At 34.7% G+C, this 13267-nt stretch overlaps 1 protein-coding gene across 2 annotated transcripts in view; it reads left to right on the top strand.

The window, feature by feature from the left end:
- eps15l1b (epidermal growth factor receptor pathway substrate 15-like 1b) overlaps positions 1-13058 on the top strand; it is a 71666-nt gene extending 58608 nt beyond the window's left edge. Inside the window, exons 23-24 of one of the 2 annotated variants that reach the window (XM_079876886.1) lie at positions 1730-1890; positions 11978-13058. In XM_079876886.1, coding sequence (XP_079733012.1) covers positions 1730-1890; positions 11978-12124 — 308 coding nt within the window. In that variant the 3' untranslated portion in view covers positions 12125-13058. The remainder of the gene's footprint in view (positions 1-1729; positions 1891-11977) is intronic. The other variant, XM_079876887.1, reaches the window with a different exon arrangement.
- The last annotated feature ends 209 nt before the right edge of the window (positions 13059-13267 follow it).

Here is a 13267-nt window from a genome sequence, read left to right as displayed (position 1 = left end):
ATCTCATAACAGTTACAAAAATCGTGCCACGCACATACATTTGCATCACATGGACCCTTGTGTACACGAAAAAACTGAAATATACTTTTTGACTCAAGATGCCTCATTTTGCAATGAGCTCACTGAAAAATGTTGATTATAAATTTACATTTCATGCTATACCAAAATGAATTAATGTCATGGGTAATGTACTTTTATTTTACTTTTTATTTGGATTTGTGCATATTTGTGCATAAAGTCCCCCTGTCGTCAATAATTGCATTCCTTAAAACTCATCTTTGATCACCAAAATTACATATTTAATAATTTTTTCCTTGGGGAAAAAAAATTCTTCATGCCTTAAAATATCTTGAATGTAACTCGACACCCTTGCCTCATTTAGTATGTGCGGTTCTATGAATATGCAAATGAGCCCCGCCTCCACTCACTCACTCAGCTCAGAGATCCACTGGTTGACGATCACATGTTGATCTGATTGGTTACAAGGTAGTTTGTGACGTCAGAAACACCAGCGATTTCAAAGCGTGTTTTTGAGACTGTCTTTGGTTCACTGCAGTTTTAAGGAGGAAATACTCAGCAATGCTGTCGACTTATGAACTTACACATGGTTTGACTTAAAGCACATTGATTTTCACCACAGGGGGACTTTAATGTATATTAGCTTGAGCCTAATGGAGCTGCTTAATTCATGTGAAAGTAAATCACACACCTGACTGTTTTCAACTGACTTTTACATTTTGCTTTCTCCTGTTTCTTGATTGCTGTCACTTTCTCTCACATATCAAGGGTATCCTGCATCCTGAGCCTTTTAATCAGTTTGTGAAGGTCTTATTCATCCCGATTCATTGCACATTAGGGACGAAAGCAACTGGAATTTATTAAAGCAACTGCATATGAATTGCCAATCATCGCTCTTATTAGTGCTTATATTACATTAAATGTTGATAAATGCTTGATCAAATCATGTGAGGTGTGCTCTTGCTTGAATAAGTAATCAGAAAAATAAAGTTCAGCTGCTTTTGACTCAATTCTACGTAGAGCTGCACGATTAATCGTTAAAAGATCGCGATCTCGATTCAAACACCTTCGTGATCTCATTTTCTAAATGACAACGATTCTCCTGTGTCTATTAAACCTTCTTGCTTTTGTCCATTCAAATCTGTCTTTGTGACCACACATTTTTGTTATTTCCATGTTACAAATTTCCATATAAACACTGATGTCTACGGAAGCGATCAAAATAGAGCAAATCACCTTTTGAAAGTAACTTTGTGCTTCAAATAAAGATTGTATCAATTACATCGTTACACCAGTAGGTGGCGACAAGTGACTGTTAAAAAATGTATTTGTCATTGAATAATTCATTCAAGAGATTCGTTCAAAAATGCTGATTCATCCTGTAATAAAACAAGTATTTATAAGAGAGTCGTTGAATCATTCACTCAAATAATTCATTCAGATTAAATGTTTTAAATAGACTGCAGCTATTAACATATTGTCCGAACCTCTAGTAAATTGCATTATTTTGTTTATTGGTCTGATCAGAATCGTGATTCAGTTTGAAAAAAAAAAAAAAAATGTGATTCTCAATTTAACCAGAATCGTGCAGCTCTAATTCTACAGGACTTTCAATAATGTTTCTTATCATTTTTCTTCAGATCTATCCTGTACCTCAACTGTTCTGTTGGTGTTTTGGGAGTCATCTTTGTTTTCTTTGACACTATTTCAGGGAAGAATTCGTCCGTCACGAATAGCGGTTCAGTGGTTCATAGTCAAGGGTTTGGTGCTCCAGCTGTTCGAAAGACACACATGGACAGAGGACCCGTGCCCTCGTCCTCTTCGTTACGGTCTGCTGTTAACCCGTCCACAGGGTTAACAGACTTTAGAGCTGTAAGTCCCGCATCATGCCGTCTAAATCGTCTCCATCTAGCTAGTTTCTCTGTCTGCTGTCATCGTTTTAGCACCCCATTTCTGTTCAGCTTGTAGTTGTACTTGCATCCGCTTCATGCCGATATTTGCAACTGCTGCTTTGCAACTATCCCCCGCTGCCGTTTTGCCCGTCTGCATCATGCTAATGCCAAAATCATGCCTCGAATTATGCATAATTTTGATATTCATTCACCCTCATGTTGTATGACTTTCTTTATTCTGTGGAACACAAAAGGCATTCGTTCATACATACAACTTTAATGTCTACAGAATACTTCGCAGGGACACTTTTATGGTGCATTTAATTTATATAGCGCTTTAAACAGCTCTAAACATGCACTTCACAGTAATAAACTGAAGTGAATCATTCATTCAAGAGATTTGTTCAAAAACACTGATTCATCCTTTAATGAAACAAGTGAAGTCTTTATAAGTGAGTCATTGAATCATTCATTCAAGAGATTTGTTCAAAAACACTGATTCGTCCAGTAATGAAACAAGTGAAGTCTTTAAAAGTGAGTCATTGAATCATTCATTCAAGAGATTTGTTCAAAAACACTGATTCGTCCAGTAATGAAACAAGTGAAGTCTTTAAAAGTGAGTCATTGAATCATTAATTCAAGAGATTTGTTCAAAAACACTGATTCGTCCAGTAATGAAATATGTGAAGTCTTTATAAGTGAGTCATCGAATCATTTGTTCAAGAGATTTGTTCAAAAACACAGATTCGTCCAGTAATGAAACATGTGAAGTCTTTATAAGTGAGTCATTGAATCATTTGCTCAAGAGATTTGTTCAAAAACAGATTCGTCCAGTAATGAAACAAGTGAAGTCTTTATAAGTGAGTCATTGAATCATTAATTCAAGAGATTTGTTCAAAAACACTGATTCGTCCAGTAATGAAACAAGTGAAGTCTTTATAAGTGAGTCATTGAATCATTCATTCAAGAGATTTGTTCAAAAACACTGATTCATCCAGTAATGAAACATGTGAAGTCTTTATAAGTGAGTCATTGAATCATTCATTCAAGAGATTTGTTCAAAAACACTGATTCATCCAGTAATGAAACAAGTGAAGTCTTTAAAAGTGAGTCATTGAATCATTAATTCAAGAGATTTGTTCAAAAACACCGATTCATCCAGTAATGAAACAAGTGAAGTCTTTATAAGTGAGTCATTGAATCATTTGCTCAAGAGATTTGTTCAAAAACACTGATTCGTCCAGTAATGAAATATGTGAAGTCTTTATAAGTGAGTCATTGAATCATTTGTTCAAGAGATTTGTTCAAAAACACTGATTCGTCCAGTAATGAAACATGTGAAGTCTTTATAAGTGAGTCATTGAATCATTTGTTCAAGAGATTTGTTCAAAAACTCTGATTCGTCCAGTAATGAAACAAGTGAAGTCTTTATAAGTGATTCATCGAATCATTTGTTCAAGAGATTTGTTCAAAAACACTGATTCGTCCAGTAATGAAACAAGTGAAGTCTTTATAAGTGATTCATCGAATCATTTGTTCAAGAGATTTGTTCAAAAACACAGATTCGTCCAGTAATGAAACAAGTGAAGTCTTTATAAGTGAGTCATTGAATCATTCATTCAAGAGATTTGTTCAAAAACACAGATTCGTCCAGTAATGAAACAAGTGAACTCTTTATAAGTGAGTCATTGAATCATTCATTCAAGAGATTTGTTCAAAAACACTGATTCATCCAGTAATGAAACAAGTGAAGTCTTTATAAGTGAGTCATTGAATCATTCATTCAAGAGATTTGTTCAAAAACACTGATTCATCCAGTAATGAAACAAGTGAAGTCTTTAAAAGTGAGTCATTGAATCATTAATTCAAGAGATTTGTTCAAAAACACTGATTCGTCCAGTAATGAAATATGTGAAGTCTTTATAAGTGAGTCATTGAATCATTTGTTCAAGAGATTTGTTCAAAAACATTGATTCATCCAGTAATGAAACAAGTGAAGTCTTTATAAGTGAGTCATTGAATCATTCATTCAAGAGATTTGTTCAAAAACACTGATTCATCCAGTAATGAAACAAGTGAAGTCTTTATAAGTGAGTCATTGAATCATTAATTCAAGAGATTTGTTCAAAAACACTCATTCGTCCAGTAATGAAACAAGTGAAGTCTTTATAAGTGAGTCATTGAATCATTAATTCAAGAGATTTGTTCAAAAACACTGATTCGTCCAGTAATGAAACATGTGAAGTCTTTATAAGTGAGTCATTGAATCATTTGTTCAAGAGATTTGTTCAAAAACACAGATTCATCCAGTAATGAAACAAGTGAAGTCTTTAAAAGTGAGTCATTGAATCATTAATTCAAGAGATTTGTTCAAAAACACTGATTCATCCAGTAATGAAACAAGTGAAGTCTTTAAAAGTGAGTCATTAAATCATTCATTCAAGAGATTTGTTCAAAAACACTGATTCATCCAGTAATGAAACAAGTGAAGTCTTTATAAGTGAGTCATTGAATCATTCATTCAAGAGATTTGTTTAAAAACACAGATTCATCCAGTAATGAAACAAGTGAAGTCTTTATAAGTGAGTCATTGAATCATTCATTCAAGAGATTTGTTCAAAAACACTGATTCGTCCAGTAATGGAACATGTGAAGTCTTTATAAGTGAGTCATTGAATCATTTGCTCAAGAGATTTGTTCAAAAACAGATTCGTCCAGTAATGAAACAAGTGAAGTCTTTATAAGTGAGTCATTGAATCATTCATTCAAGAGATTTGTTCAAAAACACTGATTCATCCAGTAATGAAACAAGTGAAGTCTTTATAAGTGAGTCATTGAATCATTCATTCAAGAGATTTGTTCAAAAACACTGATTCATCCAGTAATGAAACAAGTGAAGTCTTTATAAGTGAGTCATTGAATCATTCATTCAAGAGATTTGTTTAAAAACACAGATTCATCCAGTAATGAAACAAGTGAAGTCTTTATAAGTGAGTCATTGAATCATTCATTCAAGAGATTTGTTCAAAAACACTGATTCGTCCAGTAATGGAACATGTGAAGTCTTTATAAGTGAGTCATTGAATCATTTGCTCAAGAGATTTGTTCAAAAACAGATTCGTCCAGTAATGAAACAAGTGAAGTCTTTATAAGTGAGTCATTGAATCATTCATTCAAGAGATTTGTTCAAAAACACTGATTCATCCAGTAATGAAACAAGTGAAGTCTTTATAAGTGAGTCATTGAATCATTCATTCAAGAGATTTGTTCAAAAACACTGATTCATCCAGTAATGAAACAAGTGAAGTCTTTATAAGTGAGTCATTGAATCATTCATTCAAGAGATTTGTTCAAAAACACTGATTCATCCAGTAATGAAACAAGTGAAGTCTTTATAAGTGAGTCATTGAATCATTAATTCAAGAGATTTGTTCAAAAACACTGATTCGTCCAGTAATGAAACATGTGAAGTCTTTATAAGTGAGTCATTGAATCATTTGCTCAAGAGATTTGTTCAAAAACAGATTCATCCAGTAATGAAACAAGTGAAGTCTTTATAAGTGAGTCATTGAATCATTCATTCAAGAGATTTGTTCAAAAACACTGATTCATCCAGTAATGAAACAAGTGAAGTCTTTAAAAGTGAGTCATTGAATCATTTATTTAAGAGATTTGTTCAAAAACAGATTCGTCCAGTAATGAAACAAGTGAAGTCTTTAAAAGTGAGTCATTGAATCATTTATTCAAGAGATTTGTTCAAAAACACTGATTCATCCAGAAATGAAACAAGTGAAGTCTTTAAAAGTGAGTCATTGAATCATTAATTCAAGAGATTTGTTTAAAAACACTGATTCGTCCAGTAATGAAACAAGTGAAGTCTTTATAAGTGAGTCATTCATTCAGTTCAAATGAATTAAATATGTTTTAAATGGACTGCAGCAATTAATATTTAGTCAGAATCTCTAGAAAATTAAAAGTTGTTTTGTCTATTCAGAATCGTGGGAAAATCCTGATCTCTATTTAAAAAAAAAAAAACATTGTGATTTTTAATTTATCCAGAATTGTGACGCTCTAAATGACATTATCCAGCTCAACTTTAGTTTTGTTCTCATCAGATGTGGTCAATGCACTCAAGTCGATAATATTACTGGATATTAATCATCTTTTTAAAATATGTTTGAAATGACATTAAAACCAAATACTGATCTCTATTTTAGGTTACTCTAGTTTTTGCTGCGCACTGATGATGCAGCTGAACAGGAACAACAAGAGGAAGTGCTGTAGTGGAACAAACCTGGTGTTGAAGGGTTAGAACCAGTTTGTTTTCATCCAAACCTTTGATTTCAAGTGTACTGGACTCATGAACACACACGGGTCATTCTTCAACTCTGCTAATATTAATTATGACCCTCAGACTTTTTAACATTAGTTCACCAAAATGTAATGTTTGGTTGTTTTATTTGTGACAAAATAGTGGAAGAAAACAATTTTGCTTGAATATTTCCATTAAAACGATGAGACCAATGATGTAATTCCTGGTTTCAGGAGATACATTTTTTATAATTTCCATACAATTTATATTTGTAGTCACTAATCTGGTTTGATGGAAACATAAGGTGTTTAATTTTTTTGTACATTTGGAGTGCTGTCAATACAGAGAACAACGACAAAAATCGGTGTTGCCTACACCGAGTTATTCTATTTTTAAAATTTGCACCCTGTTGACTTCAATGGGGCAAGTACTAAACCTGCTTTTAGCCTCTTAACATCCTTGATGTGTCATTACAAGTGCACAGCCATTGTGAGTGATTCCTTCTGAGTGAACACGAGTGAGTCTGACTGCAGTAGATGTGAAAGATATGTATAAAAATGATGTTATTTAAGCCAGCGCACATACCTTTGTTTACATCCTGTTTTTCGGTTGAAGTCCAAAGTAGTCGATTGCAGAGTTCACGCGCGTGATCATAGGTATTAAACCTATGCGTGTGAACTCGGCAATCGACTACTTTGGACTTCAACCGAAAAACAGGATGTAAACAAAGGTATGTGCGCTGGCTTAAATAACATCATTTTTATACATATCTTTCACATCTACTGCAGTCAGACTCACTCGTGTTCACTCAGAAGGAATCACTCACATGACCTGTGCACTTGTAATGACACATCAAGGATGTTAAGAGGCTAAAAGCAGGTTTAGTACTTGCCCCATTGAAGTCAACAGGGTGCAAATTTTAAAAATAGAATAACTCGGTGTAGGCAACACCGATTTTTGTCGTTGTTCTCTGTATTGACAGCACTCCAAATGTACAAAAAAATGAGCTCAATGTTAAAATTGACCGGAGTTCTCCTTTAACAAGCATCCTTCATAATCATACATAATACTCAAGTCATACATCATACTCATCATAATATTCATCCATAACAAGGCTGAAGATAATTTGTTTATTTGATTTACCTCAAAAATTACCTTTAAACCATAAATCTCACTAACCTTAACAAAAATTGCTAATATGGCATAAAAATGTATTTCATTCCAGATATATTCTCTAAAAATAAGACGTTCTGTTATAAGTTATATTACATTTTTCTTTTAAAAAATAAAAATGTTTAAAAAGTGTAAAAAAAAAACATTTTTTTTTTTTTAGCTTTTCACTGGTTTCTGCAACAACTTATTTTCTTCAACTCAATGATTCAGAAACCTATATATGAAAACTACTTTAGCATGTTTGACACCAAAATCTGGGATAAAAATAATGTTTTTGATGGTTTTAAATGCCCTTTCATATTCCTGAAGTACACTATGTGTATAAGTGACCTTACAAAAGCTTCATGATAATATGACCTCAGAATGACACTGAGGTCTAGAAAAGTGAGAAGCGTTTACCAAAACACTTCCTGTTTTCCGACATGCAGTGCCAGCTGGTTTCACCACAGTGTCACAGTTACTTTACGTTCAGTTTGCACATTTTCTATATGCTTTTTAAATGACGATTTAAAATCCGTTTCAATGGAGTTAAGTATATTTGTCACAATTAAAAATAATTGCACACGTATCACTGCCACATTTATTTCATACAACCTCATAGACAAAATCAGGATTAAACAGTTGGAAAAAATGAATTTTAATGATGCTATTTTAAATGTTCATAACTTTGTTTTGGAGTCTCCTACATTACATGCATCAAAGGTCAAAAAACACTTTAATTATCTCATAATATACATTGCTCATCACCTCATTTCTAAAATATATAAAAAATGGTTTGTTCGAAGATAGTCTCTCTAAACCCCTCCTTTCGGTGAGTCTACTCTGCTCTGATTGGTCAGATGGCCCAGTCTGTTGTGATTGGTCTACTCTGCTCTGATTGGTCAGATGGCCCAGTCTGTTGTGATTGGTCTACTCTGCTCTGATTGGTCAGATGGCTCAGTCTGTTGTGATTGGTCTACTCTGCTCTGATTGGTCAGATGGCCCAGTCTGCTGTGATTGGTCTACTCTGCTCTGATTGGTCAGATGGCCCAGTCTGCTGTGATTGGTCTACTCTGCTCTGATTGGTCAGATGGCCCAGTCTGCTGTGATTGGTCTACTCTGCTCTGATTGGTCAGATGGCCCAGTCTGCTGTGATTGGTCTACTCTGCTCTGATTGGTCAGATGGCCCAGTCTGCTGTGATTGGTCTACTGTGCTCTGATTGGTCAGATGGCCCAGTCTGCTGTGATTGGTCTACTCTGCTCTGATTGGTCAGATGGCCCAGTCTGCTGTGATTGGTCTACTCTGCTCTGATTGGTCAGATGGCCCAGTCTGCTGTGATTGGTCTACTCTGCTCTGATTGGTCAGATGGCCCAGTCTGCTGTGATTGGTCGACCGCTTACAGCGCGTGTCAGAAACCAAACGCCTATTAGCATATCTGATTTCAGCTCTTCCTCGGCTCTTGATACACAGTGATACGAACAGTAACGATGGCGTCGCTTTTACTGTATCAAGTCCACCGCGAGTCCTCATCCATTAGAAGCGCATCAAAGTGAATTCACAAGAACCAAACTCTTCCAGTCTCAGTTACATCTACAGTGTTTGAGGGCTGGGCAAAGCCGACATGAAGATCATAGGCTGGAATTATGCTAATTTGTTACATTAATTAGGTGTGTAACAGGAGTGCTGACGACTCCTTTCAGCAGTTCAAAATCAATTCTTTCTTTTAGGAGACAATAGCTTTACTTTGATCTTTAAAACTTTGCATACCTTTCACACTCACAAACAGCTTTATTACACACTGCATGAAAGATAATATTCGAAAAAGCATAATAGTCCAGGTCAAATCCAGGTCATGCACAAATCCAGGTCATGATGCCACAAGGGGCTCAACTGACCTGAAACCACATCTTTGCTCTGCTAGCTGTCTTGTGATGCTGTGTGTGTGTGTGTGTACTGTGCCATGCAGTGCAGATGCAGTTTTGCATGTTGCATGAGGCTTTGTGTTGTGTTTGCCATGCTTGTTTAGAGCTGTGGTGTAATTTGTCTTTCTCCCAGGCACTGAAAACATGAAGGTAAGGTGAAACGCAGGTCTGCTGACCACATCTGAGCGCTCTGCATGTGTTTGTGTCAACCATGAAACACCTACTCCACCCTGCGTGCACACAAATCCCTTCACAAATCACCCTGAGAAATCAGACCATGCATTGAAACGCTAGAAAACATGAGCAGCAAATGTAAGACCAGTTGACCAACCGCAGTATGAAAAGACCAGACAAAACCCAAGAAACGGTTCAGTTCGTGTAAGGCATTTAAACACAGAAGTGTAGACTTTGTTTTCTTATATAAAGTATTTACACACTGATATTGCACTTAAAAAGTCTGAATGCCATTGCATTAGATCATTACACTAAAATAAATGTTAATACACTTTGTTTTGTATCAAATGATTTTGACAACTTTTACTTATAAAGTGACTTTTGATTGTAGTTCACTTGATTTGATATTCTTTGAGTCTAATGCAAGCACATTCAAATAGTTTAAGTCTGATTCAAGTGACCTAATACTTATAGGGCCTCTAATATATGTATTCTGTGTTATTTTGAAATGGGTTTCATAATGAGTTCATGAGGATTTGACTTCATTCGCTGTGTGTCGGGTCACTGGTAACTTACATTTGATGGTAACCAAAGGCTTCACAGCTTTGGTTTCTTTTTTCATTTTTAATCACAACAGATGATCCTCACGCTGCTTTTCAACCAATTAAAAAGAATAAAATCACGGATTGGATAATGCATAATTGTGCGCAAATTACATTTGAAATGAGTGATTTTTAATGTGATTTTATATGAGGACTGGGCGATATATTGAATAGTCACTATATATTCATAATGCTTTTACTGGCGGTATAAAATCAAGCAACATAATGAATATTATAATAATTTCGATGCACCTTTATTTTGGCTGTTAAGTCGGGCTTGCACAATTAATCTAAGATGTCATAATGACATCACGATTATGGTTTAGTGATATTGGCAAATTGCAAAAGGCTCCAATTTAATTAATTAAAAATATGCGCTACGAGTTTCTGAGTAAAGGCCCGTTCACACAAGAACGAAAAGTATATTAGCGTTCACACCAACGCAAAATATCGTTCTGTTTATTATAAGCGCACAATGTCGTCTGTCGCTTTAAGAGCACAAGCCTTTTAAACGCAGGATGGATTCTGATTGGCTGTCAATGTTCTTCAGCTGGGAAAAATCATTCTGAAAGTGATTCCAACATGTCCTAATATTTTAAATATTAGTGGTAACACTTTAGTTTACGGTCCAATTCTCAACTATTCCAATCCTTAACCATTCTTAGCTAGTTGCTTATTAGCATGCATATCATTGCATATATTGGCAGTTTATTAGTACTTATAAAGCACATATTAATGCCTTATTCAGCATGACCATATTCTACATCTCTTAATCCAGCCCAATACCTAAACTCAACAGCTACCCTAATAAGCAGGGATTAGGGGTTTTATGAGGCAAAAGTTATAGTTAATAGTGAGAATTGGAGCCTAATCTAAAGTGTGACCATATTAGTATTGTAATTTTGCAGAATTCATGTAAAATACAATTTTATATATATATGCAGCCATACAAACAAGTATAGCAACTCTGAAATTTTTTCTTAATCACCTTTTGAATCACTATCGCAATTTTTATCTGAAAAATACTGCAATATATATATATATATATATATATATATATATATATATATATATATATAATTTTTTTTATTTTTTTTTTTATCTCACAGTACTATTATTTTGTGAACACATCTTGATCATTTTACCTAAAGGATCACAGCATTATTATTAAGTTTGTTTGTTTTTTTACCTAGAGGTTTTAACTGTATTTTTAAATTTGTTAGACTAAACATGTTGAATCGGCTTTGAAAAAAATCACGCTTTTAAAACCCTCCAAAAAAAAAAAAAAAAAAAAAAAAGGAGATCGTAAGTGCTGAAAAATGTCAATCTATATGACCATATTAGTATTGTAATTTTGCAGAATTCATGGAAAAAACAATTTATATATATATAAATTGTATTTTCCATTAATTCTGCAAAATTACAATACTAATATGGTCATATAGATTGGAAAATTGGTGGAAAATGGTGTTTATATATCATTTTATATATATATATATATATATATATATATATATATATATATATACAGCAACTCTGGAAAAAATGTAAATTACCTTATAAATCGCTATTGCAATTATTATCAGAAAAATGCTGCAAAAACAATTTTTTTTTTAATCTCACAGCATTATTATTAAGTTTGTGAGCACATCTTGATTATTTTACCTAGAGGTTTTAACTGTATTTTAAAAATTTGTTAGATTAAACATGTTGAATTGACTTTGCAGCAAAAAAATTTTTTAAATCACGCTTTTACAACACTCAAAAAAACATATGGAGATCGTAAGTGCTGAAAAATGCCAATCTATATGTATATTATGAGATATGTCGCCCAGCCCTGCAGTGATGCTTCCTCCTGTGTGATGAACCGGGTCTTCTGTAATGCCGTTTGTCTCCCGGTTCAGTTCGGAAGTGAGACCCAGCAGCTGGAGTGGGCCAAACGCGAGAGCCAGAGAGAGGAGGCGGAGCGCATGAGGAGACTTCAACTGCAGGAACAGCAAGACCTGGAACTGGCCCTCGCCCTCAGCCGAGCCGAAGTGCCCAGATCATGAAGACACTCGACACCTGGAGAACCGGGACCAATGAAGGGCCATTATATACAGCTTTACCAAACACTGACGGACTAGCAGGAGATCATATGAGTGAGGTCTCTGTGCACGTCAGGTATTTATTCACGCACGTCATCAGTATCGTAATACATATCAGACATCTTGGTTTTGCAAAGCAGATTTGATCCCAAGTGCTTTATATCTCACTGACCTTCTGATTACAATCCGCTTCATCCACCAGAAACTGTTCCCAAAGAGGGATGAATGACTAAATCCGTGACAATTGCACTATATGATCATCATATATGACGTCTGTGTTTTACATATAAACCTGTGTAACTAATGCATTCCCAACAAATCCCTCTGGATGGAAGTTTTCTCCTCGATTGCACGTATACTGTTTAATATTATGCGAGTGTCATTAAGATCAAATGAAGCATGTTCTGTACTTTTGAAGGAAGGAATCTGCCGTGCTGCTTTTTATTTGGGTTTATCTATATTTCTATGAGAGTGAGGTGGTTTTTCTTTAAGGATGTTGAGCTGTGTTTGTGTTTAACCCTTTAAATCTTTATCAGATCCGCCGGACGACACCAAATCACTGCCGACGCTGATCTAGTTCGAACCCTTTTCTTGAAATAGTTTGAAGTGAAGCCTTATACTGTATATTGAGCTCATTCTTATGTATTCATGTATTTATTGCATCTGTGATACTCGACACTAAAATCAGCAGGTTGTGGATTGTTTGAATGCTAGAGAAGTTAATTTTGGTGTTTATATGGTTTTGATTTTCATGTTGGAGATTCTACTGACATTCAATGTTTTTACGTGTTTTGTTTCTATTGTAGAAAAGGGCTGAAAACTATTTTACAATGTGCTGCTTTTCAGTGTTTTATAAATATTAAACATGTTTAATAAATGTTAAACATATTTATCTGGATCCACTGGAATTGTTTTGGGGTTTTTTCTTGCCATTTCTTCCCAGAATCATATGTATATGTATATATATAAATAAGGTTTATATATAAGTATAAGGTTATGTATAAGTTAACTATGCGCGCACACACACACACACACATACACACACACACACTAACCAGACCCCTAAACATACCCATCACACACACACACACACACACACACACACAC

This window comes from Squalius cephalus, assembly GCF_949319135.1.
Source record: "Squalius cephalus genome assembly, chromosome: 7".
NCBI lineage: Eukaryota > Metazoa > Chordata > Actinopteri > Cypriniformes > Leuciscidae > Squalius > Squalius cephalus.
Note: the sequence above shows the minus strand (reverse complement) of the source record. Positions and strands in the feature narration are given on the sequence as shown.